General features: G+C 46.1%; 1 protein-coding gene and 1 long non-coding RNA gene across 6 annotated transcripts in view; one reads left to right on the forward strand and one right to left on the reverse strand.

The window, feature by feature from the left end:
* Nucleotides 1-1330: 1330 nt before the first annotated feature.
* LOC139437126 (uncharacterized) lies at nt 1331-6716 on the reverse strand. Its single transcript, XR_011646779.1, has 3 exons — nt 6628-6716; nt 5788-5913; nt 1331-4417 (listed from the first exon to the last, which is right to left on the reverse strand). It is a non-coding gene; the product is annotated as an uncharacterized lncRNA (long non-coding RNA).
* The window catches only part of FBXW10B (F-box and WD repeat domain containing 10B), a 49754-nt gene continuing 42835 nt past the window's right edge, over nt 6663-13581 (forward strand). For 4 of the 5 annotated variants that reach the window (XM_004469012.4, XM_058283450.1, XM_004469014.5 and 1 more), the window contains exons 1-5: nt 6663-7409; nt 10192-10359; nt 11862-12062; nt 12152-12279; nt 13037-13159. In XM_004469012.4, coding sequence (XP_004469069.1) covers nt 6905-7409; nt 10192-10359; nt 11862-12062; nt 12152-12279; nt 13037-13159 — 1125 coding nt within the window. In that variant the 5' untranslated portion in view covers nt 6663-6904. The remainder of the gene's footprint in view (nt 7410-10191; nt 10360-11861; nt 12063-12151; nt 12280-13036; nt 13160-13581) is intronic. The other variant, XM_071210310.1, reaches the window with a different exon arrangement.

A 13581-nucleotide genomic window follows, 5' to 3' on the forward strand; every position in this document is an offset into this window, starting at 1 on the left:
ACAATAGCTTTAAGTGGTGCCTTACTTTGCCAGGGCCACTATGCCCAACACCACATACTAGTTGGCTTAAACAGCAGGAATTTTTTGACTCATGGTTGTAGAGGCTAGAAGTCCAACATCAAGGTCCTGGCTAGGCTTGTTTTCTCTGAATCTGTGGCCTTCTGACCATCACATGGCAACCTCTCTTCCCTTGTGCCTGCACTTCTGGGTTCCCCTGACTTCTGGCTTCTACTGCCAGGTCTAATTTCCTTTGTTTGGAAGGCCTTCTGTTACATGGGTTGAGACCCACCTGGTCCAATTCGGCCAAATCTCAATAACATCTTGGAAGATGTTCTTCACAAATGAGCCCACACCTTAACGAAAGATAACATCTTCAAAGGTCCTACATGCAAATGGGTTCACATCCACAGGAGCACAGATTAAGACTTGAACATGTCTTTGTGGGGAATGGGATCCAGTCCCCAACAGGTGGTACTCAGACATCTACTATGCAAAAAGAGGCAGCACGTGAAACGGGTTCCTCATTTCCATGTCCCGGTGCACCGTTCCTGACTTCACTTTTCCTCGGGCCACCATCAGTGACTGACTTTCCTGTTGGGTCACTGACTGACCTACGCATTGGTGGCTCTTCATCTCTCCAGGCAAATGCTCATATTCCAGAGGCCACCCCTCCAGCCTCATTAGCCTCAGAGAGAACGCTGAGGAAAAGGTAGTGTCACCACTTCTTGCTTCTCCTACTTACCTCAACTTCAGCACTGTTGCTTCCCCCCATTATTACCACCTTCTCCTACCCACATGTAGGGCTAGACCTGTGGTAGGTCTTGGGGGCAAAAGGGGCAGGAGCCCCTTGCAGGGAGGTTCCCCATGCCCCTTTCACCTGGTCCCCAGGCAGGGCCCAGACTGCAGATGGCTCAGGTGGAGCACCTGGCCGGCCAGGCTTGCTGGGACACCCCCAGTTTTCCTCTCTATTTCTGGTTTGCTTTGTAGTCTTGTTGTACAAACTCCACCTTCTCCCCAGAGGAAGGAGGCCAGGTACTGGAAGTGAAGAGGGAGACTGGGTCATTTAATAAGGACTGAGAATCACCTCAGCAGTGACTGGTCATTAGAGGCTAAAATTCTTTCCTCCAAATTAATAATTTCCGTGGGTGATTATCTGAAGAGGAGGCATTATATGCTTGTGCATATATATGTGTGTATTTATGAATGTGTATATACTGTTGAAAGACAAGTCAAAGTCAAGTTTATAGATTACAGCAGTTCATTTGGGATACTGAAGTTTTGCTGCAGTAAGGAAGCTGGATTACTTGCAAAAATGGAAGCAGCTTCTAGGGATGTTAAATGATTCTTTTTTATTATTATTATTTTAAATAATTTTTTAAATTTTTTAAGGCGCTTTAGATTACATGCATGTTACATAAAAAATATAGGGGATTCACATATACCCCACCTCTTCCCCTCTCACATTTTCCCTCAATTGATGAAACATATGGAAACACTGCTACTTGTTTACATTATGTTTTGCACTTTGCACTACACAATTTTATAGGTTTTAACAAAATGTATAATGGCCTGTATCTGTCATTGCGATGTCATGTAGAATGATTCCAATGTGTCCAAAATGCCTCATGTTACACCTATTCTTGCCCCTCCCTCCCCTCAGAGCCTCTGGTAACCACTGTCTTTACATCAGAGTTACAAGCTTTTCCATGACTAGAATAATAATAAGTCTACTTTGGTCCATAGTTGCATTCCCCCCATTATGTTTGTTTCTTCCTCTTGAGAATTTGAGGATGGTGATGCCCACTCTGCTTCTAAATGAGGGGACTCAGATCCCATGTGGCAGATGGATGGAACTGTCTTGCATGCAGTTGAAGATACTCTCTGCTTTTCTTTTTAAAGATTTATTTTTTATTTATTTCTCCTCCCCACCCCCCTTTGTCTGCTCTCTGTGTCCATTTGCTGTATGTTCGTCTGTGTTCACTTGCATTCTTGTCAGCGGCATGGGAATTTGTGTTTCTTTTTTGTTGCGTCATCTTGCTGCGTCAGCTCTCCGTGTGTGCGGCACCACACCTGGGCAGGCTGCACTTTGTTTCATGCTGGGCGGCTCTCCTTACGGGGCACAGTCCTTGTGCATGGGGCTCCCCTCCACGGAGGGCACCCCTGCGTGGCACAGCACTCCTTGCGTGTATCAGCACTGCACACGGGCCAGCTCATCACACGGGTCAGAAGGCCCGGGGTTTGAACCCTGGACCTCCCATGTGGTAGGCAGACGTTCTAGCCATTGAGCCAAATCTGCTTCCCATAAAGCGCCTTTTGAAATTCATCCATTTATCTGACCCTCACAGGCTGTGACTTAGGTGGACTTATGACCTCACCTTTATAGAAAGGCAACAGGCCAAGAGCCACAAGGGAATTATCTAGCGGGAATGTCACAGCTCCACAGCAGAAGCCAACTCCCTTCTACCTCCTCCTACTCTGAAACCAGCATCTTTTTCCCACATCCAGCCTGGCTGGTGCAGGGCTGGGGGTTGTGACAGGGAGGCAAGAAGCTAGAGCAGGAACCGGGAGAGGCCTCAGAAGCTCTGGGGCAGGGTCTGGCAAGATGCAGACCCAGGGTTCAGTTGGCACATTCTGGTGTTCTCCATGCCATGTGGGAGGGAGGGGAAAGGAGGTGGAGATTTGGGGTGACTTGGGAGGTGGCATAATTAGGATCATCGGTAAAGCATAGGGAGGGGCCAAAAGAACCCCCAGGAGCTGGCAGGAGAGCTCCGGGTGAGCTGCGTGTCACAGCTTGGCCACTTGGGGATTATTTGATGTTCTTCTTGGCCTCACTGGGCTCACGGTCCTGACTCAGAAGAGACCTATTTGCCTGCCTCCTCTCGGGGTATCCCTCGTGCTGCTCCCCCTCTCCCCACATGTCTGCCCCATCTGTCATCTCATGCTCTGCTCTCTCAAACTGCCCCCCTCCTAGGCCATTTTCCCAAACCCCAAAGGCCCCAAACTCCCAGCCTGAGCCCCGCACGAGGCCCATGCTCCACTGCCACAGTTCCACAGAGGGGGAGCCACGGACGCGGGGAGCACCCCCCCTCGCTCAGGAGCACCCCACCCGTGTCGTCCCCCAAGGCTGCCCTTCCTCACCCTCTCCCAGCAGCTGCAGGGAAGAGGAGGTGCTGAGTGTGGTGACACAGTTGCCATCATGCCCTGCTGTTTGAGGAGCCTCACGCATGTGTGCGCGTGCGGGAGGGGGTGGTGGCGGGAGGTGAGCCACGAGCGACATCGTGGTACAGTCTGTTTGGTTCTGACGAAAAGCCCAGGTGAGGTGTCTGTGCGCGTGAGCAGGGGCGGGGGTATGGAAGGAACCCCGTGCGCACCCTACGTTAATTAATGCAATTCCCACCACCTCACCTCACCCAGCAGGGATGGGATGACCATAGGGAAAGGGGTTTCCCGTGGTTCAAACAGTTTGTCCAAAGCCACACAGTTAGAACGAAGCAGAGATGGGATTAGAGTTTGTGTCTCGTCACCCCCCACTCCCCCCCACCCCCCCATGTCTAGGCTCCTCCACTGGGCCACCATCTGTCTTCAAGTGTAAAATCAAAGTTGGATTAGTGGATCAAACTACTTCCTTGATGGACATCAGCTTCTCAGAGTAACATCCTAATTGAGCTGAATCTTGAAAGCAGGTTTAGCCTGTAGCACTTATGGGCTGGCGTGTCCCCATCATATATTCAAGCATTCTACCTTGGACCTCTTTGTTGGTCGCCAAGCTCCTTTCTCTCAAACCTTCCCAATAGGTTAGATGTTAATCCCACATCGCTCCTCTCCAGATGATCTCATCAGATGGAAGAGGTGGAGTTGTTAGACTCCATCTCACGGTCCCCATCCCCACCTCAGCCCCCCACCCATGCACAGCTACCCCTGCGAACCAGCTCTGTGGTGGTTTCCATTGCTTGTCTCTAAGTCTGTCTGGTCTGGAGAGGCGGGCACTAGCGACGCACACACTCTCACAAGCCTTTGGCTTTTATCAAGCAATAATCACCACAGTGACAGCAGGGACAGTTGGTCTTATCCATGATATCCAGTCCTTACAATGACCCGAAAAGGTAGGTATGACCTGCCTTCACCTCCTCCACCCTCATCAGTAAGATGGCGAGATCGAAGCTCCGGGAGGCCAAGCAGCTTGCTTAGGACTGCAGTGCTCCTCAGCGTCTGAATCCGCGTTTGATCCTCCTTGCTCTGAAATAGGAGTGTTATTTCAGTGTGTCATCAAAGCTCTCTTCTAGGCTACCCAACATCTGCATGGGCATTTGGCTGCAATGACCTGCTGGGTTGTTGTTGTTAGGTAGTAGTCTATTACAGTATTTTTTTTTCCAACTTAGCGGTATGTCTTTATTAGTTATTTTGAAAAATTTCAAACCTACAGAAAAGTTGAGAAAATAGAACAATGAATATTGGTACATTCATGTATTCTTCACCCATATTCACTAAGTATTAACAGTTTGTTACATTTGCATGCTCTCTTGCACTCATATATACACATGTGTGTGTGTAACCATTTGAAAATTGCTTGCAGACCCTAAAACATGGCAGTACTTGACAGTGATTTTTAAACCATTTTCTACGGACTCAATGTTCCCTGGAGCAATTTCTAATTTAAATTTTCTGGATATAAGGCAATATCTGTCATCTTTACCAGTTTTAAGGGTTGTGTCTTTATCAGAATAACACTATTGCTCTAAATTATTGACTTGCTATCAAGTGAACTTTTGAACTTAAAACAAAAATTTGTACTAATCAGATCTCACTTTTGTTTGTATTACATGTTGAACTTTTGTATAAGATATGGCTGGAAAACAGAGTTTGCTATTAAAAATGTTTGGAATCCCCAAGAAGCCCCTTTCTGGGAGAACCAAGGAAAACCAAGATCTCTTTCTGGTTCATAACCTGTTGCAGCAGTGAGCCTTCTGCTGGGGACTAGCCCAGGGGTCATGTGTACTCCTGAGTTTAGCTTTAGAGATCCAAGTATCAAAAAAGCCAGGTGGGAGCAGATGTGGCTGAAGCAGTTAGATGCTCACCTCCCACATGGGAGATCCTGGGTTCAGTTTCTAAAGAAGATGAGCTGGTGCAATGGGCTGATGCAACGATCTGACTAGAAAGTGGACACAATGAGCAGGGAGAGGGTGTGGCTTAAGCAACTGGGCTCCCACCTCCCACATGGGATATCCCGGCTTCAGTTCCTGGTTCTTTCTAAAGAAGATGAGCAGACAACAAGCAGACACAATGAGCAGAGAAAATGAATAGACACCCTAAGTGGATAACAAGCAGACAGATGAGGGAGCCATTCTGGAAGGGGGGGTAGGAGAAGCCAGGGTCATAGGTAAACATCTCACAAGTCAAGTCAGACTTACATTTTCCTATCATTTTTCTTTTAAAAACCACACACACGAACACAATGTTTCTTTAAATGTATATCAATGTAAGCACACACACGGACAAATATGGTAGTAGGCATTGATTATGACTGTCCGTGGCAGTGATCAGTGGTGACGACGATGACAATAGGGCAATAGTTGGCGTTTGTCAGGGCAACGTGTGCCAGGCAGTCTTCTAAGAGCTTTACCTATAGTACTCATGTGATCCTCACAGAAAGTCCGTGAAGTCAGAACCACTTTACATTTGAGGAAATGGAGCCATTACCTGGCTGTTCCTGCCCACGTGCACAGAGCTAGGAAGCAGCTGGGCAGGGGTTCGAACCCAGGAGTCCAACTCCAGGCCCTACACTCTTACCTGCTCAGCTGGACTGCTGCCCAGACATGTGGGTGGCCATGTGGCTAGGAGACCCCACATATATCCTCAGGCCCAGTGACAATGTCTCCATCAGGGCATGGTTCCTTGCATAGGTTTCTGTGCATTCTGAAGCAGATAAATAGTTTAAATTAATTAAAGATTTCTGTTTTTACTTTGATAATGATTTAAGGAAATGAATATGAACATTATATATCTACATATACATGTATACACATATTCATTCTATATACATATATACATGTACATGGATAGTCATAGATACATTCTTTTTTCTTCTTCTTCTAGCACTTAAGCTGGTCAAAAGGGCCCAGCTCTGGACACCCAAATAGGGTGGTGGATACCCCCCTCCAGTCCTTCTGACCCAGCTCCTCTTCTGTCAGTCCCTTTCTAGTTCCCTCCTTTTTCCTGGGCTCCAGTGAGCTGAGACAAAGCAGGATCCACAAGAGAAAGACAGGAGAGGAGAGAGAAAACTACAGTCAGGGAACAAGTAATTTCGTTTTTACATTGTGGGGGTAAATGGATTAGCCCCCAAATTAACTGATTACACATCTATTCATATACATTCTACATACATATACATACACGAACATATACATAAAGGATCATCTGGAAAGCCACCTTATAACCCAAAAACTACAAACATAGGGAGTTTACATCTAATTTTATATTTGTAAGTATTTAAAGGTTGTAACAGTAAAAACAATTGAGGCCCAATACCAGGTTCCATAATATTTTTTCCCCTCAAAAGGCATTCATATGTTACTTAAGTTAGACTAACACCATACTTGATGTTCTAGAAATGGGATGACCAGCTCTTACAGAATATACAGCAACGGCCTCCACATAAGCAGTGCCAGGTTTAGGAGATTTATGGTAAAGCCATGTTTCCAGGGAGGTCAGTACAAAAAGCCAGACTTCTACCGGCAGTTTCTGGGAGAGATGAGCTTTCCATCCATCGCAGCATTTTATTTTTCCTCTGGGAGATGTTTATGATAGAAAGGGCACAATTGGGGTATTTATCAGTCTCTCCTGTTCCTTGGGCTTCCGGTGGAGTTGCTAACGGGCAAGGATAAAATGAACTTGACATCTCAGGATCATGGAAAACCTGGAACGAGGGCTCAAGAATGCTCCGTATTTTCGCTGTGAGAGGAGAAACGATTCTGTCCCTGTGTGCCAGAAGTGCGAAACGTGTGTCCTAGCTTGGAAGGTCTTCTCCACCAAAGAGTGGTTCCGGAGGATCAGTGAGATTTCACAGAGGAGGTTTCTGGTGAGCATTCTGAAGCAGTTAAATAGCTTATATTTGTTACAGTATTTCCAGAATATCCTGCAGACCACACAGGGGAAGGATTTCATCTACCACAGGTCCCGCATCAACCTCAGCCAGAGGGAAGGGAAGATCGTGCAGTCCTCTTTGAACCAGATGTTGGACAAAACAATAGAACCGAAAATGAAGGACATCTTGTGTTGGTTTGGGAGCAGCACCCACCAGACTAAGGCAAATTACACGCTCTTGCTGCTGCAGATGTGTGAGCCCAAGCTACTGCTCACTGCTGCCAACGTGGTCAGAGTCCTGTTTCTGAGAGAGCAGATCAGTATCTCAGGTAAACAAGGCCACGGGGAGAGAGCAGCGGGGCCCCCCAAGACCAGGAAGCAAGACTGCAGGAGCCCGTAGGAACCGGAGGTGTGGACAAGCTTAGGTAGAGCGGGATTTTCCGCAATGCTGGATAGGGTTTTTGTCCTGACACCTGATCCTGTTTGCCAAAGGAGGAATTTTTGAATGTGACTTCCTTCTAGAAAGACTGTAAAAGCCCAAGTGCAGAAGGAAGTATAGAGCTTTCTTTTTTTTTTTAAAAGAACACAAAATGCCCAATTTATTTTTAAAGAAGTTTCAGATTATATAAAAGTTATATCAAAAATATAAGGGATTCCCATATACTCCAACACCCCTCACATTTTCCCCTACTAATAACCTCTTTCATTAGTGTGATGCATTTGTTACAATCGATGAACACATATTGAAGCATGGCTACTAACCATGAACTATAGTTTTCATTATGGTTTGCACTGCACAGTTTTATAGGTTTGCCAGAATGTGTAATGGCCTGTATTCGTCATTGCAATGTCATGCAGAACAATTCCAAATACCCCATGCTTCACTTATTCTTCCCTCTTCCTCCCCTCAGAAACTCTGGTGACCACTGCCTTTATATCAGTGTTACACGTTCTTCCATTACTAGAATAATAGTACCTCTACTTTGGCCCATAGTTGAATTTCCCCCTTATGTTTGTTCACTCTTCAGTCTTGAGCATTTGAGGCTGGTGATGCCCACTCTGCTTCCAATTGAGAGGGAGCTTAGATCCTTGGGACAGATGGATGAAAGTGTCTTGCTTACAGTTGTAGACACTCTGTTTTTCGGGGTGGGCATTATCCATCATCAACCATCCTTTTGTTAGTTGTCCTGGGTGAGTCCAGTGAGCTGGAGGGTAGGTAGGTGTTGGCTGCAACTCTGCTGAGATTCAGGGCTCAACTGGCATATGAACAGACCAAAGATTTAAGTCTTTGGGACATATATATAACAGCTATAGTGCTAAATACAGGTTCAAGTAAAAGGGGCAGAAGAACCATGTATAGGGAAATTACAAATGAGTCTAACTCAGGAGATAGGGTATCATATATTTCAAGGTAAGGTCCACCAATGGGTGCCAATTCCCTGGGGTTGTCTGCCTTGCCATATGTGTCTAGATGTCTCTAGAGCCCTCAGGAGTACAGAGCCTTTAACAGCTGAGCACATAAAATGAATTTCTGCCTCCCTTAGGCTGATCTCCTGTCTCTAACTGCTTAACATCCGTGTGGTTCCTGCCTTAGGGATTGAACCAGGCTTGGGAGGAACGTAGGGGGAAGCTAGTATATTGTCTTGCCTGAAAAGCTGCACAGCAAGAAATCAGGCCAAGAGATCAAAATGTAGGGCTTTATTCATTCATTCCACCACATTTCTTGCTTATGCACAAATTCAAAGCCAAAAAGTAGATTTTAATCCAGGCTGCAAATAGCTAGCGGGTCAAGGAAGTCTAGGGCTGCAGTTCTCAAACCTTACTCCTACTGGAACCACCTGCAGGGCTTGTTAAACCACAGATTGCCTTCGGAGTGGGTGTAGCTCGGTGGTTGAGCACCTGCCTCACATGCACGACGTTCCAGGTTCACTGTGCTTACCACCCCCCAGAGCCTTCTGGCTTGGTGGGGGCTGAGGTGGCCTGAGAATTTTCATTTCTAACAAGTTCTCAGTGGATGTTGATGTGGACTGGAGACCACACTTTGAGAACCTCTGGCCTAGGCAACTAGGTGAGAGCATCTTGGAAGTATTTGGGCAGCTGGATCACGGTGCCCAAAGAAACCAGAAGGACTTAGAGATTAGGGAGGGGGCGAGGAGCAGAAGGTCCATGGTGAAACAAGGCTGGGAGGCGGCAGTCAGATGGAAGACTTTCAGAGTTTGAACTCTTAAGGTGGGAAATGCTCATGCCAATGATTCCTGGGCTTGGGGTCATATTTGTAGATGAATGGACTTGAAAAGTATGTTAAAGCTAGATGATGTGGGGGACAATTAGATCTCCATATATGCACCTCATTTCTTTGGAGCTTTGGGGATGTAAAAGAAGGGGAATCTGGAATGAGGAAGTGGTGAAAAAAAGAAATCAAAACTCTAGAGTGTCAGAACTGTAAGTTACATTAGAGAGCGATCAACCCGAGCAACTCCTTAATTTTATAGGCAAGGAAACCAAAGTCCAGGGAATCTAAGAGACATGGCTGGGGTCACCCAAGAAGTGTTTGAGAACCAGGACTGCCCTCACCCCACCCCTCCTTCTGAGCATCTTTCACTTTGTAATGCCCCCCTTCCCAAGAAGGCAGACAGATGAAGTGCACCATTCAAAGGCTCTCAGCACCCACTGTAGGAATCAGCTAATTATAGTAGAGTTGTAGAAGTCCAGTGACAGGTTGTGGCAACCCTCCCCTCTTCCTAGGGGAGATTCTCTCCTAAAAAGTTAATTTTCTAATTTGGATGCAGGACAGTTCTTCATATCATTGAAGAAAGCCAAGTAAGAGCCACAGAAAAGCAATCCCCTTGCCAGCTCCCACCCATAGTTGTCTCTCTCTCCTTATATATAGAGCTTATATATATAAGTTTCGTGTTGTGGATGGGCTTCCAAAGTCTACCAGAGGGCTTTCTGAGATTTTGCTGAGATACTCAGAGACCCCCAAATAAAAACATACATAACTGGTTTGGTCTGTGTGTGTATATTTAAAAGCAAGTAAAAATAAAGCCACTTCCGCCCGTTTCTTTTTCCTCTTTACACCTGCTTCATGATCCTTGGTGTTTTGTTTTTCAGGGCTCAACCAGGACTCCACAGATGTCTTTTTCTTTCCTGAGAAGGAATGTCGTCCCAAGTCTGGTACTTCACATGTTTATTGGGTGGCTAGAAGCAGGAAAACATCCTTCCCTTTGTCAAAAGCCTCAGGAAAAGAAAGGTTTCCTGGAAACGTGAGAAGCATACCTGGTAAGACGGTGCTTCACAAGAAAGCCAATCTGTGTGCGACTGGGAAGTCCCAGTGGAGTTAGGGGTGCTGGCAGGACAGTCGCATGTAGGGTTGGCAAATTTGGGGAACTCACATTCACTGAGCACTGGCAACGTGTTGGGGTCTTTGATTTTTATGTCCTCGTTGCATCCTCACAGTGGGTAAGGGGGAAGGCAAAGTTTAAAATTGGTCAGTGTGACCCTGAAGCCCAGGCTTTCACCTCTTCACCATATTGCCAATGAGAGACACATGGAAATGAAGATCAGAAAACAAATGTATATTAATGTTACAAGATGTTAGTATCAGGTGATATTTGGGCAAAAATTCAACCAAAGCAATCTATGAACAGTAGTGTATAGTAAAATATTAATAACCTTCCATCAATGGTAAAAAAAGATGGATGCTAAATGAAAGAAACTAGACAAAAAGTACTACATATTATTAGATTCTGTCTATACAAAAAGGAAACACAAAAAATTATAGAGATAGAAATAGTTTAGCAGATATGCACAGCAGGAGAAGGATAGCAAGATTGAGAGGTGACTAAGGGGTCTGGTTTTCTGCGTTTGTTTTGGCTTATGATTTTTTCTTTTCTCTTCTTTTCTTTTTTGGAGTAATGAAAATGCTCTAATATTGATTGAAGTGATGAATGCAAAACTCTAATTGTACCTCATGCTGTTGATTGTAAACTTTAGATGGATTATATGGTTTATGATTACATTTCAATGAAATTAATTAAGAAAAGAAAAAAAAGAAAGGAAACTAAAGAGTTTCCATTGAAATCTCCCTCTGCCACAAACCCCAATCCACTCTCTAGCCCCAAGTTCTGTCGCCCGAGACACCTCTAGAATTCAATCCACCCGTGGCCATTTTTGCAGCATCGATTCGGTTTTGAAAAGCAAACAAAACCAGTGGGAAAGTTGGTGCCTGACTTCACGGCCTTCCTAAGTAGGCTTTGAAGCAAGGCACCTACCTGAAATAATTATAGGAAATAAGGGTGAAAAAACCCACAACTTTTTATATGGGAAATTTGATTTTAAAAGTAGAAGAAAGAGTCTAGTATGCACCCCGAGCATCTATCACCCAGCTTCAGCAATTCTTGACATTGTACCAACCTTATTTCATTCACTGACTTCCATCTAAATAGCTTAAACATTTTTTTGGGGGGGAGGGGGGGTGGGTATTTTAAAGGAAATTCCAGACATCACGCCTCTTCCCCTGAGCAGTGTAGATTTGGATACTATGGGTGTCTATCTCCTCGAGCTGCGAAGGCTGAGAAGTACTTCTATGTTAGGTTCAGTGTGTGGGGGGGAGGTTGTATTCTAGTCTTACGTGGTGTAAGAAATGACAATAATCCAATGACCCGAGGGTAAACGCTGATGACTTTAATTTTGGGAGAAAGCTTTTGGTAAGGCCTCTCTCTTGGCCTGGAGTTACCACGGAGCCAACCCAACAATGCACGTTTTCTCTGGCTCCTCTCTAGACAGACAATGGAAGAGTTCGCTCCAGTGTATCTCCGAGATGAACAGGCTGTTTTCCCAAAAAGCATACTTGTCCAGGGCAGTTGGCGCTCCCTTGGATCTGTTGGTTGACCTGAAGGCCATCACAGACCTGTCTTCTGGCTTCAGCAAATGCCGGGACTTCATCCGCCACCTACCCATCCACCTCTCCAAGCACATTCTGAGTATGCTGGGGTGTGTTGGGGGCTCCCTCAAGAGAGCTCCCATTTGGGCCAGTGCTGAGGTTCCTGGGCCCCTCTTTTGTTTTTTTCAGGTATGCTGGATAAAATCTCCCTGAGCAGGTGTGCCTCTGTGAGCCGGCACTGGGCCGCCCTGGCACAGCAGGTCAAGACGGACCACTCAATACACACGTCCATTCAGAACCAAATTGCCCTCCTCCAGGTACTTCCTATCTGGAAGGGGATGATCCCTAGATCAGCATCATTTCCGGCCTCTCGGTCTCCCTGGTGGAACCATAGCTGGCCCCCTGCTGCTCACGTTTGCTGTATCTCAGATTCAAGCAATCCCTTCCTTCTTTTCTGGTCTCCCCATTCATTACCTTTCATTCTCCCACTGTCAGTGCAGTTCTAGCAGGGACAACACGTATGCAAAACTCTCAGGAACAGAGAAGCAGAATCTCTGAAACCTCACAAAGCAGAGGTTTTGTCTCCTGAGAACTATATTGCAGCCTAGGCAATCTGATGCACAGACATTTACATGTCCACAAAGAGTAATTTTAGGTTAAAATGCAACTTTCCCCTCCTAGTGGTCAGCTCCACCATTTCTACTTACTTCTCTGTTTCTTGCCTGAAGTTAGACCCTAATCAGTGGATTTTCAGTAGCTTGGATTTTTCCCAGCAGAGGTAGATGACAGAGGATGAGAACAAGCAGGTAACTATGAGGCAGATCAGTCTGGAAAGCTGGGAATTGCTGGCCTTCTTTTGCTGGTGTCCCTCCAGACATTTGGTATTCACTGTCCTGGATTTCCATTGCACACTCTGCTGGCATAACCAGCCAGCCCCAGGCTTGTGTTCCTTAGATTAGCCAGAGTTTACCCAGCTTTCAGATCTTGCCACAAACTAGCGATTTCCCCTTCCTGTAGGTAGGAGGACCCAAGAGTAGCCACTTTCTGTGGTTTTGTTTTTTTGTTTTTCCTTAGGGGTCCTACACAAGGGGATTAGATCCTACTTACGCGAACAAGCTTTCTATCCCAGTGCCTAAAATGGCAGATGATGGGAAGCGCATGCGTGTGAAAAGCCAGAAATGGAGACTGAGGACAAAGGTAGGTTCTAGTGGCATCTGGGGCAAGTGTCTGGGAGTGCCACGATTTGCTTGGCCTCTGGAGGCTGAAGTCCAGACGTAGCCCTCAGGTCGAGGGTGGCAACATTCCCAAAGTGACACTGGACTTCTGCTGTGCTGTCGGTTGACCAAATGTGTGGCCTTAAGCCAGTTGCTTCCTCTCCTTGAGCCATAATTTCCTCATCTGTACAATGGGTAGATTGATTTGATTGTCCCTCAATGTCCTTCCTTACTTTAAGTCTACATCTGTGTCCATGCTATTGAGTCTTCTAGTGGAGAGATCAGAGGTCAGGAGCTATGTCAGCAATCATTCCTTTTCATTGGCATGAGTCAGCCCATGACACTAGAGGCTACAAGAGTCTGAGGAATGAGAGGGGCATGAGGGAAGGGCCGATGCTGGTCCAG

This window comes from Dasypus novemcinctus, chromosome 21, assembly GCF_030445035.2.
Source record: "Dasypus novemcinctus isolate mDasNov1 chromosome 21, mDasNov1.1.hap2, whole genome shotgun sequence".
Lineage (NCBI taxonomy): Eukaryota > Metazoa > Chordata > Mammalia > Cingulata > Dasypodidae > Dasypus > Dasypus novemcinctus.